At 48.5% G+C, this 12,939-nt stretch overlaps 1 protein-coding gene across 1 annotated transcript; it reads left to right on the plus strand.

The window, feature by feature from the left end:
• Positions 1-5,811: 5,811 nt before the first annotated feature.
• On the plus strand, positions 5,812-10,579 carry DGCR6 (DiGeorge syndrome critical region gene 6). The gene is made up of 5 exons (XM_028710325.2): positions 5,812-6,151; positions 8,807-8,967; positions 9,350-9,450; positions 9,733-9,873; positions 10,225-10,579. Exons 1-5 carry the CDS (start codon positions 5,964-5,966, stop codon positions 10,306-10,308), a joined length of 675 nt encoding a protein of 224 aa, XP_028566158.2. The 5' UTR covers positions 5,812-5,963; the 3' UTR covers positions 10,309-10,579.
• Positions 10,580-12,939: the final 2,360 nt, after the last annotated feature.

Consider the following 12,939-nt stretch of genomic DNA (forward strand, 5'->3'; position numbering starts at 1 on the left):
CATCAAAATCCAGCTGAGGCAATGAGTATTTGAAACCGGAAAAAGATGGACAGACCCCCTTGCTGGAGACTGGGCAGCCGTCGGCTGCTTCCTGGTTTATATTTGGAGCTGAGATGTGGCTTGTGCCAAAGTTCCTTTTTTTTTTTTTTGCCTGTTTAGTCTGTGCAGGAGAGCACAAATCACAGCCCAATGTCATCACTATGGCAGGGTCTGGCTTTCATTAGGGCCCACGTGAGCCGCCTCAGCTGATGCCTTGGCCTCCTTACCCAAAATATGTGCTGTGGAGGACGCAGCAGTGCAGCACAGCGACACCTTTCCGTTCTCTGCTCTGTGCAAGCAAATCAGGGTGAACGTTGTATAAACCGGTTGTATGCAGGAGCCTCCAAAGTGAGTGAGCAAAGTCTGTTTGGTTCCTGGTGGAGTATCGCCCCTGCAACATAGCCACTGGGAGACCATAAAAAGAGCTCTGTTGGATCAGGCCGAAGACCCATCGAGTCCAGAATCCTGTTGTCACAGCGGCAAACCAAATGCCTGTGGGAAACTGGCAAGACCCAAGCTCAAGAATGCTCTCCTCCTGTGGCTTCCAGCAAGGTATTCAGAAGCATTGCTGCCTTCAGTCGTGGAGACAGAGCATAGCCAGAAGGAACTATCCATTCTGAGATTTGAAAGGTGCGGAGTGAGTGGTCCTGGGAAGATGCTAGCACAAGCCTCCGTTCAACCTTTGAGGAGCAGAGAGGCCCCGCATTGCTGGAGCGCTGGCCCTGCAGGGGGGAAAGCCTACAAGCAGCACAAGAGCACTCTCCCAGTCCCCTTGTGGTTTGCAGCAACTGGTATTCAGAAGCATTACTGCCTCTGACTTTGGTGATCTTCATAAAAGGTAAAGGGACCCCTGACCATTAGGTCCAGTCGTGGCCGACTCTGGGGTTGCGACGCTCATCTCGCTTTATTGGCCGAGGGAGCCGGCGTACAGCTTCCGGGTCATGTGGCCAGCATGACTAAACCACTTCTGGCGAACCAGAGCAGCACATGGAAACGCCGTTTACCTTCCCACTGGAGCGGTACCTATTTATCTACTTGCACTTTGACATGCTTTCGAACTGCTAGGTTGGCAGGAGCAGGGACCGAGCAACGGGAGCTCACCCCGTTGTCGGGAGATTCAAACTGGCGACCTTCTGATCGGCAAGTCCTAGGCTCTGTGGTTTAACCCACAGCGCCACCCGCGTCCCTGGTGATCTTCATACCAGGGATTTACCGTAAATAAGACACAGCACTGAGCACATTTTCTAAAACGCTTCTCCCATTTTGCTAGGCCAAACTGTCTCACCACCACCTCCCTACCTACCCCGTTCTTCTCTACCATACGGAGAAACCACGAGTTCAGATTTGCGCTAGAAATAAAAGACTCTGACAACTGCTGGAGTTATCCCTTTGAGGCCATTTCCCCAGGCAATGGTGGGTGCTGCTTCAGCAAGCATGTGTCCTACAGGGAACCCTGCAGCCAAAGGATTGAACACTCCTGGAGAAGTGTTGTAACAGAAAAGGATTGAGGCAAGCTGCAATGGGATAAACTTCTCAATGGACTGGGCCCCCAGTTTACAGAACTAATCTCGCCCCTGAGCAGCTCTCACCCCAGCATATCCCAGTTGTGCGCCTCCTGGTGCCTGCTCATCGAAATTCAATAGGAAATGGAAGGGGACCTCTGGACTGGCTGCAAACGTTTTGACGGGCCCTTTGATGCAACCTCCACCACCCAATTTCCCCCACTGCCCAGGCCTGCCAAGAGCACCTCAAGAAGGCCTGCGAGAGGCATCAGCGTTACTCTAGCGGTACCCCACAAGCTCCTTGCCAAATTAAACATCTCTGGGCACCGCTGCGGTTCCCACAAGGAACCCAGCCCTTCCCAGAGACAGGCAGGCAGCCGAGAACTGCACGGAGGCTCTTGCCAGACGAATTAGGAAGACGCCTGGGACCTACATCTGGTAGCTATTGAGTGGGGTTGTGGGGAGAGGAGGGGGGGAGAGGAGTGCAAGGAATTGTGGGAGACTCGATACAGCCGACAGCAGATTTCCCCAACCTGGTGCCCTTTGGTTGCTTGGGGGCATCAGCCTCAGGGGGCACTGGATTAGGGAAGAGTGGTCTACAAAGTGCAAAGGGAATCAGAGGGGTGATCTGAGAGGTTTAAGAACATAAGAAGAGGCTGCTGGATCAAGCCAGTGGCCCGTTTAGTCCAGCATTCCTGCTTTCACAGTGGACAACCACATGCCTGTGGAAAACCCCCAAGCAAGATTCAGGCGCAAGAGTGCTCTCCCCTCTGTAATTTCCATCAGCTGGTATTCAGAAGCATTGCTGCCTCTGACCACAGAGACAGGACTCAACTATACAGCTGCAAATAAGGAATTTTAAGTGTGTTTTAAAGTGCAATATACAAATGTGGCACTAGATGGCAACAGTGAGCTAAGGCAAATTCAATGTAATCCCCCCCCCCCAAAAAAAACACGGTTTTTAAAAAAACATTTTCACAGTGTTTTTAAAAATGTGTGTAGATTCCACCACAGTCATTGTGGCAAGTAGCCACTGAAAGCCCTCTCCACGAATGTGCAAATCCGATTTTAAAGCCATCCATGGAGAGAGTTCCTTGGTTAACTATGTGTTGCATGAAGGACTTTTTCTTTTAATCTGTCCTGAATCTTCCAGCATTCATTGGCTGTCCACCACCTCTAGAGGGAGAGAAACTTTTATCTACCCACTCTCAAAATGATAGCATGCATCATTTTATAAACTTTTACCATGTCAGCTCTTACCTTTTCAAAAGTTCCAAACGCCACAACTTTTCTTCACCCCCTTGATCATATGGGCTGCCCTTTGTTAAACCTTTTTCCCAACTCTGCAATATCCTTTGGTGGGTGAGGAGAGGGGGAGGCTTTTCCCTGGAGTCAGGATGACTCCAAGAGGCAACACAAGTGGTGGTTTTGGAGGAAGGAGACACTGGTGGGCACCAAGACAGCAGGAGAGCATTTAAAAGGCACAGCCTGTGGTTGCCAGCAGTGGCCCAGGGGATAATAATAATAATAATAATAATAATAATAATAATAATAATAATTTATTATTTGTACCCCGCCCATCTGGCTGGGTTTCCCCAGCCACTCTGGGCGGCTTCCACGAAGACCAAAAATACACATTAAAAACCTCCCTGAACAGGGCTGCCTTAAGATGTCTTCTGAATGTCAGGTAGTTATTTATCACTTTGACATCTGATGGGAGGGCGTTCCACAGGGCGGGCGCCACTACCGAGAAGGCCCTCTGCCTGGTTCCCTGTAGCTTTGCTTCTCGCAATGAGGGAACTGCCAGAAGGCCCTCGGCGCTGGACCTCAGCGTCCGGGCAGAACAATGGGGGTGGAGACGCTCCTTCAGGTATACTGGGCCGAGGCCGTTTAGGGCTTTAAAGGTCAACACCAGCACTTTGAATTGTGCTCGGAAACGTACTGGGAGCCAATGTAGGTCTTTCAAGACCGGTGTTATGTGGTCTCGGCGGCCAAACCAGTGTATGTGGTCTCGGGGTGCCAAAGTAGACACATGGGCAAAGGTTGCTCAACCCCCAGTGGCCTGAGTGATAAATATAGGCTGGTAGGCCTCAAACCTGAACACAATAGGATGCAGTCCTAACCCCTTTTACCCGAGAGTAGACCCCACGGAATTCAATGGGACTTACTTCTGAGTAGAACTCTGTTCAAATACTCTCTCTGCTTGCCGTGATTATTTTTTTAAATGCTATTTCTTATGAGTACATGCTCAGAAATAATTCATTGCTGTATCCTCATGTCACAAAACCCTGCTATTCTGCTAAGAACACTCTGCTCGTGTCCAGAGGCACTTAGCCATTGTTGTTGTTGTTTAGTCGTTTAGTCGTGTCCGACTCTTCGTGACCCCATGGACCAGAGCACGCCAGGCACCTCTGTCCTCCACTACCTCCCGCAGTTTGGTCAAACTCATGCTGGTAACCTCAAAAACGCTATCCAACCATCTCGTCCTCTGTCGCCCCCTTCTCCTTGTGCCCTCCATCTTTCCCAGCATCAGTGTCTTCTCCAGGGAGTCTTCTCTTCTCATGAGGTGGCCAAAGTACTGGAGCCTCAGCTTCACGATCTGTCCTTCCAGTGAGCACTCAGGTCTGATTTCCTTAAGAATGGATGCATTTGATCTTCTTGCCGTCCATGGGACTCTCAAGAGTCTTCTCCAGCACCATAATTCAAAAGCATCAATTCTTCGGCGATCAGCCTTCTTTATGGTCCAGCTCTCACTTCCATACATCACTACTGGGAAGACCATGGCTTTAACTATACGGACCTTTGTTGGCAAGGTGACATCTCTACTTCTCAAGATGCTGTCTAGGCCTGTCATTGCCCTTCTCCCAAGAAGCAGGCGTCTTTTAATTTCGTGGCTGCTGTCACCATCTGCAGTGATCATGGCGCCCAAGTAAGTAAAATCTCTCACTGCCTCCATTTCTTCCCCTTCTATTTGCCAGGAGGTGATGGGACCAGTGGCCATGATCTTCGTTTTTTTGATGTTGAGCTTCAGACCATATTTTGCGCTCTCCTCTTTCACCCTCATTAAAAGGTTCTTTAATTCCTCCTCACTTTCTGCCATCAAGGTTGTGTCATCTGCATATCTGAGGTTGTTGATATTTCTTCCGGCAATCTTAATTCCAGCTTGGGATTCATCCAGCCCAGCCTTTCGCATGATGTATTCTGCATATAAATTAAATAAGCAGGGAGACAAAATACAGCCTTGTCGTACTCCTTTCCCAATTTTGAACCAATCAGTTGTTCCATATCCAGTTCTAACTGTAGCTTCTTGTCCCACATAGAGATTTCTCAGGAGACAGATGAGGTGATCAGGCACTCCCATTTCTTTAAGAACTTGCCATAGTTTGCTGTGGTCGACACAGTCAAAGGCTTTTGCATAGTCAATGAAGCAGAAGTATATGTCTTTCTGGAACTCACTTAGCCATTACTATGTACTTATTCTGCATACGCAAAAGGAAGAGAAATTGTTCAGTTTGTTTTTAGAGGTGGCAGCATTCTGCCCATGCTTTGAGGCATCCAGTCCTTATTCTGCCCAGGCAAAAGGGAGAGAAAACACATCAGGTTGTGCTTTTGGGAGGGGGTATAGGAAGTAAAGGGTGCTGTGTCCATGCTCAAAAGCACTTACCCCTCATTCTGCACACCCAAAAGCCAGAGAAAACACTTAAGGTTCTGATGGGGGGGGGGGTAGAAGGGCGCTCTGCCCATGCTCAAAAACAACCAGCCCTCATTCTGCACTTCTAAAAGCGAGAGAAAACCCTTCATGTTCTGCTTTGGGTAAGGGAGGGTTAGAAGGGCGCTTTGTCCATGCTCAGAAGCACCCAGCCCTCATTCTGTACACCCAAAAGCCAGAGAAAACACTTAAGGTTCCGATGGGGGGGTAGAAGGGCGCTCTGCCCATGCTCAGAGGCACCTAGCCCTCATTCTGCACACCCAAAAGCCGGAGAAAACACTTAAGGTTCTGATAGGGGGGGTAGAAGGGCGCTCTGCCCATGCTCAGAGGCACCTAGCCCTCATTCTGCACACCTAAAAGCTTGAGAAAACACTTTAAGGTTCTGCTTTGGAGGGGTAGAAGGGCGCTCTGCCCATGCTCAAAAACACCCAGCCCTCATTCTGCACTTCTAAAAGCCAAAGAAAACCCTTCAGGGTCTGCTTTGGGTAAGGGAGGGTTAGAAGGGCGCTTTGTCCATGCTCAGAAGCACCCAGGTTCTGCTTGGGCGGAGGAGAGAAGGACAGCCCTCTGCCCACGGCCAGAGGCACCGTGGGCGGGCACGGCAAGCAGCGCCTGGCTTTTAAGGGCAGGCCCCTCTCGGAGGGAGCGCGCGCGAGGGGGAGGCGCTCGGGGAGGCGGAGTCCGGCGCTTGGGCCTAGCCGCCTCCCTCAGCCATGGCGCGCTTCGGCGCGGGCTTCGCCTACGACGACGACGGGGAAAGCCTGGCCTCCGGAGCCGGAGCAGCAGGAGCCGGAGCCGGGGGACTGGGAGGCTTCGGCGGGGGCGACCGGCTGGCCCGTCAGCAGGAGCGCCACTACCAGCTCCTCTCCGAGCTGCAGGCCCTCGTCAAGGACCTGCCCAGGTGCGGGGAGAAGAAGCGGAGGCCGCCTCGCCTCGGACCCCCGCCGGCTGGGCAGCGCGCAGGGAAGGGCCCGGGCCGGACAGGGGACGGCTTTCCTTCCTTGGATCCCCACACTTGAGGGGCTTGAGGAAGGAAGAGCCCCCCGATAAAAAAGGGGGGAAGGGAGAGGGGGGCAGGATGCTGCTGGAGGATATTGCATCCCATCATCATCATCATCATCATCATTATTATTATTATTATTATTATTATTATTATTATTATTTTATCTTCGTCTACCTTTCTGCAGAAACGGGACTGGAGGCAGCCCACGATTTCAATATTTAAAAAACAACCACCACTGAACTGCGAATTATTATTACTATTTATTTTCAGATATAATAATTTATATCAGTTTTCCATTACAATCCAATAATAGCCTCGTTATAACAATACCAATTTATAATACCGTTACTAATACCAATCGATCAAATAGCGAATTGTATAATGTAGATAAGGTGGGCCCCCACGTGCTAGAATGGATGGTTTTCTTTAATTCTGCGTTCCAAAATCTTACTAATTTCAATTACATTCTGCTCATAGTTTATTATTACTTATTTCGCTGCTCTGGTATGCGTCTCCGCCCTTCCGCAGAAACTGCTCGAGGCATCTCGCAATTTTAATGCAAAACTGCAGGTGATAATAATAATGGCAGTGTATTGTGCCTTCAGAAATGGCACTTGAGGCAGCTCACAATTTTAATCTGAAAAACCGCAAAGCAGCAGACAGTGGTAGTAACAGTAGTAATAATAATTAATTGCAATGGTTGGTGTCTCAGCTTTCTGCAGAAACCCTCCTCGAGGCAGCTCACCGTTTTCATTTTAAAACCACAAAGTGGCAAGTTGTTGGTGGTGGTGCTTCCACCTTGTTGCAGAAACTGTGTGCAAGGCAATTCGCTGCTTTAATACAAAACCAGCAAGTTATTATTAGTTTGGTGTAGTGGTTAGAGTATCAAAATAGGACACGGGAGACCAAATCCCTGCACAACCATCAAACTCACTGGGGTGACGTAGGACCAGTTGCTGCCTGTCAGCCTAACCAACCTCACGGGGTTGTTGTGGGGATTAACTAGGGAGGAAGCCATCTTGAGCTACTTAGGGAAAAGATGTGGTGTAAATGCTTAATATGCATTTATTACGCATATTTAAATAATAAATAATAATTTTGTTGCAGTGTTTTGTGTCTCCACCTTTCTGCAGAAATGATACTCAAGGCAGCTCACAATTCTAACATAAAACCACAAAACTGTTAATTGTTATTATTAGTACTGCTATTACAGTTATTAGCTGCTCGCTACGTAAAAATGCCTCGAAGCAACTTATAACTGAAGTCAGTTCTGCAGAAAAAGGCCCAGCAAAATCATCATAAGGCCATCAGAGGAGGCCTTCAGGATTTAACGGGTTTATTATTTATTTCTATATTATAAAAATATTAATTGTGGCAGATTTGTTGTTAAAAAGTTTGTGGCTGCTGCAGCAACACCCCTATGGGGAAAGGTGGTGATATCTGATGCTTTTTTGTTTAGGCAGGGGAAGCAAATAAGGCGAAGGATAGGCGAAGGTGGATAAATTTATGCATGGGATGGAGAAATAATTTTTTTCTCCTTTTCTCATGCCACTAGAGAACCTAAAAACTCAAAAGCCTCAAATATTGCATAGGGGAGCAAAACAAATTCTGATGTTTCCGCTGGAGCTGTTTATGCTGCTGAAAAGGCAAGTTGCTTTCAGTTTCTAAATTGAAAAGAGACAAGAAACCTTTACTTCCTCTTTAGCATATTTTCATCATAATCTCAGGGACTACCTAAAAGAGCATGCTGGCTATGAAAATAGTTATGAACTATTCTTGAGGCAGGCTGGTCCATCTGGATATTGGGGACAGGTGGTGCTGTGGTCTAAACCACTGAGCCTCTTGGGCTTGCAGATCAGAAGGCCGGCAGTTTGAATCTCCGCAACAGAGTGAGCTCCCATTTCTCTGTCCCAGCTCCTGCCAACCTAGCAGTTTGAAAGCACGCCAGTGCAAGTAGATAAATAGGTACCGCTGTGGCAGGAAGGTAAACGGCTTTTCCGTGTGCTCTGGCTTCCATCATGGTGTCCTGTTGTGCCAGAAGCGGTTTAGTCATGCTGGCCATCAGACCTGGAAAGCTGTCTGTGGACAAATGCTGGCTCCCTCGGCCTGAAAGCGAGATGAGCGCCACAACCCCATAGTCAAGTTTGATTGGACTTAACCATCCAGGGGTCCTTTAACCTTTACCATCTGGAAAAATGGGGGGCTTCGCCCCAGTGCCCCCACCAACCTTGGTCTGCCCTCAGCCAGCCCCAGTCAGCCAGCCTTCTTATTAACAACCAGCCCCGCCCCCTTCATGAACTGTTGACTCTGCCTTTCATTGGCTCTGTCGCCACCTACTGTTGGGCTCCCTGTTTTCGGACCTACCAGTCCCAGTGGCCACAAGCCACCCTTGTATTGAGGGATCTTTACTCCTAAACCAGAGTCAACAGATGTGATGGGAGTTGGAGCTCAGCAACCTCTGGTGGACCACAAATTTCCCATCCTGACACCAACTTCTAAGTGGCACAGGGGTGCCCGATGTTCCCTTAACTCTGTGCTGTGCTTTCTTGGCAGTTCTTCCCAGCAGAGGCTGTCCTATACCATCCTCAATGACCTGGCCATGGCGCTCATTGATGGGACGGTCTTTGAGATCGTCCAGGGCCTGCTCGACATCCAGCACCTGATGGAAAGAAACCTCTACAACCAGCGGCTCAAGCTCCACAACGAGCACCGAGGTAAGAGGGGCTCGATCCCTTGTAGGAATTGGCCAGGCCTTCATCAAACAGCCTCTCTCAATCGCCAGTCAGGGGTGGTTAAAATACAGGGAGCGATTTTCTCCTCGTCCTCTGAATGAGTGAGACAAGGGCTGCCTTCCAGCTGATGAGTACAGGATCAGGAAGTGGCTGTTCCAAATTATTGTGCACGACCAGAGAGGCACATATGTGCTCCCACACAACACACTTTGCAGAAGAGAAAAATGGAGCGGTTGGGGATGTTGTTCATATTTGGCAGAGCTCGGGGGGGGGGGGGGGCTGGTCTTTAGGAGCTTGGAGCAGAGCCTTTCTGCATCCCCCACAATACAAAAACATAATGTTTTGCTGCTTGTTCCTTCCGCAGTTCTCAAGCAGGAGATGCTGTATAAGCACAAGGAAGCCCAGCAAGGCTGCAAGCCTCACAACTTGCCTCTTCTCAAAGCAGCTCAGCAGAGGGAGCTGGAGGTAAGGCCTTCATGTTCTTGAGAGAGCAGCCTCCCTATTTGAACGTTGCCTCTCGTGCTTGTGCAGTGATTAGCTAGCGGCCGCTTTGGGGCATTTCCCTCCCTCTGTAGTACACAGCTTGGCTCGTTGGCAAGGGAAGCCCATTGTGACCACAATGGGGGGCAGTCCTTCACTGCGAGCCGTGTTGAACTGGCTGGTGTTTCCCCCTCTCGTTCGATTCTGAGATGTCTCTCTTTCTCAGCCGGGTTTTCTGCACTTTACACCCCACCTCCTTTAACTCAGGCCCTGGAGCAGCGGATTCATGATGAGCAGCAGATGATGGACGAGAAGATTGTCCTGGAACTGGATCAGAAAGTTGTTGACCAGCAGAACACGCTGGAGAAAGCTGGCGTCTCTGGCTTTTACATCACGACAAACCCACAGGTCTGTGTGTAGAACAGGGTGGGTTTTTCCACAGATGCTGCCCCATACCTGTGTAATCCAAGGATATAGCTGCCTTGCAAATAAATCCATGGCCTACATGTTTATGTTAGTTATTTGAGCCCTCAAAGTAGGGGGTGGGACACCTTCCTGGTTGTCTAGAGATGATTCCACAAGCGACTAGCCAAGCAGCTACGTAAGAGAGAGACTGCATTAAGGCTTGATACATTTTGGCTGCTTCCAAACCCAATGGATAACTTCATATTGTACCCTAATATTGACCGTTTGGGGGTGGGTGGAAGAAAAGGACTCTTTGTGGTGTTAAAAAAACAACCAATTGCTTTCTGTTTACAGGAGCTGACTCTCCAGATGAATCTGCTGGAGCTGATCCGAAAACTGCAGCAAAAGGAATTGCAATCTAGAAAGCCTTTCTCCTGAGCAAAGGACAGAAGGGCACAATAACTGCTCTTCCCCTCTCTCCCTCTTTTCTAGCCACGATCCTCTGTGGGAGAGGTGCTGAAGGAAATTACTCAGTGTTTTTATATAGATACATAAAGGCTGGCACAGCCAGTTCCCTTGCCAGACCTCAGAAGAAAAGAGGCTCAGTGGGGTGGGGGAGGAGAGTTGCCCCCTTTTTCCAGTGTGGGGTGGAAGCAGGGTTGCTGCTGTCTTAACAGCCAAGGAAGCCCCAAAGTTCGGTTTGACTCTGTGTTTGTTTGTTTGTTTGTTTGTTTGTTTATTATCTATCTTGTTTTTTTTAAATATATATATATATATATATGCACACACGACACACACATATAGCTGTCGTTTATCTCAAGGTTGATGTTTTGCAGTGGTGACCAAGGAATTCTGAGCAGTAAGCAGCATTAGTTGAGGGGTTTGGGGGTGATGACGGGGTGGGGATACTGGACCTGTGGTTCAAAGTGCTTACCAGGGGGTTAATAGTCTGGCTCGGTGAAGGCCATCAAGTGTCCACTCCCTCAGCAAGGCTACCTCTCTTTATTGCAACAGTGGATTTTTATTTTTGAGATTCTTGAAGACAGTGGGTTGGTGTGTCTACCCTGAAGGGGGCTGTCTATGCTGCCAGTCAAGGTCAACTTTGCAGGATAATTTCTCTGTGTTTGATTGGGCACTGCTGGAGCAGGTTTTCTCTTACCATCTCGCCAGGGAAGACATTCTACAAATTGGGAACCACCACTGAGAAGGCCCTGTCAGTACAAGCCAGGAAGCACCAACAGCTGGGCATCCCCTGCTGGTCATCAATCAGAGATGGCTGATATTGAGGAAAATGCTTTTTGTCTTTGACTGGAGGGGTGTTGTATCTTAAATGGAGAAATCAGCTCAGCCAAGTCCCTTCTGCTATTAGTTTGGGAGTTTTCAAGACCTCTATTGAGAATTACAGATATTATAAAGATTTCCGTAGTAAACTTTTTTTTAGCCAAAGCTCAGGATGGAAATCATAATAATTTATTTTTTATACCCTGCCCATCTGGCTGGGTTTCCTCAGCCACTCTGGGCGGCTCCCAACAGAATATTTAAAACACAATAAAACATCAGACATTAGAAACTTCCCTAAACAGGGCTGCCTTCAGATGTCTTCTAAAAGGCAGATAGTTGTTTATTTCCTTGACATCTGATGGGAGGGCATTCCACAGGGCAGGCACCACTACTGAGAAGACCCTCTGCCTGGTCTAGTGCCAGGGAATATTTGGTGAATCTTAGTTGTGCTTTATCTACAGTTTTGGTTCTGTACCACTTAAGAGAATTATTTGGCTAAGCAAATTGATAAATAGAATTGTTTCCTTTATGCCAGAGTAGGTAACAGAATGTCTCATCCAGTTTTTTGGGTTCCTCTGGAGAGCTCACAGGTGGGATGTGAAGATGATCTCCCCCCATTTGCAGCCTACATTGTGAGGTAGACTGCCTTTGAATGTGGGGGCACCATTTAAGTGTGACTAATATACATTGATAGATCCACTTCCATGAAATTGTCTAGTTTGAGGAAGGGGGGAAGGGAATTACAGAGACAAAAGGAAAATATTCCCTAGCCAATAATCAATAGACATATATAAATGTTTTAAAAATAAACATCAAATTGTAGAGACCACACCAATGAAAAGTTTATTCAGCCAGTCCTCATACTATCTCCAAATAAGTCTTAATCCAGTATATAAATTCATCAAGTTGTACATTTGTTTCCAAACACAAAATTCACAACAGAGCAAACCGGGTAGCACTGATCAGCTAAAAAGCATCAGTTTGCCAAGCATGTTCTGACCTTTGCCAGCCTGGTGACCTCCAGACATTTTGGACTACAACTCCCATGTGATGGCAGCTGCAGTCACCCAAACATCGAGGAGACCAGGTTGGTTGTCAAAGGCTACCCTGAAAGCTGCTTTAAAAGCCATTTTGCCACCTCGGGGAAAGGCAATCTACCATCCCATCTCCCAAACATTGGTGGGGATGACTTTGTGGAAAATGCAGGCTGAGGCTCTGGGCTTACCTGAACTCAGCAGGGCTTACTCCTGAGTAGCCATGCCAGAGTCCATTTTGCCAGGGCGTGTTTAAAGAAATCCTTGCACCTCACACACTTCCCATAGACAGTCTTAACCCTTGGTTACCAGATGTCCCCGTTTCCTGGGGATAGTCCCCGGATTTACAAATCAGTCTCCATACAAAATCCATTGATGTTGAAATGTGTCCTCGGAATGATTGAAAAAAATCTGGTAACCTTAATCAGAGGTTAAGGCCTAGTGAATTCAATGGGGCTTACTCCCCAGGCAGTGAGATCAGGATTATAACCAAGAAGGCTGTTTCAAAAACAGCGTCTGGCTTCCCCACCTCCCCTCCCACGCCATTCCCCAGGGGAGCGGGCGGGAGAAAGCTGCACCGGTTGGATTCCTGCCATTTTATCTGCAAACAACAATCCCCCGGCAAAGTGGCAAACGCAGGTAGGGAGTTTGTCCTTGGTTGGGGGCTGGAGTGGGATGGGCACCCTTTGCAGAGAGCCCCGCCCTGAGGGATATGCCCCCTCCCTTTGCAGAGCACCCCCCCTCCCCAATACCT

Source organism: Podarcis muralis, chromosome 16 (assembly GCF_964188315.1).
Source record: "Podarcis muralis chromosome 16, rPodMur119.hap1.1, whole genome shotgun sequence".
NCBI lineage: Eukaryota > Metazoa > Chordata > Lepidosauria > Squamata > Lacertidae > Podarcis > Podarcis muralis.

What these genes read in the sequence shown, in the direction of transcription:
- DGCR6 (XM_028710325.2), top strand. Translation starts at nt 5,964, where the DNA reads ATGGCGCGCTTCGGCGCGGGCTTCGCCTACGACGACGACGGGGAAAGC. An exon ending in CTCGTCAAGGACCTGCCCAG is followed by an intron (nt 6,152 to 8,806) that starts GTGCGGGGAGAA and finishes CTTTCTTGGCAG; the next exon opens with TTCTTCCCAGCAGAGGCTGT. An exon ending in CTCAGCAGAGGGAGCTGGAG is followed by an intron (nt 9,451 to 9,732) that starts GTAAGGCCTTCA and finishes CCTTTAACTCAG; the next exon opens with GCCCTGGAGCAGCGGATTCA.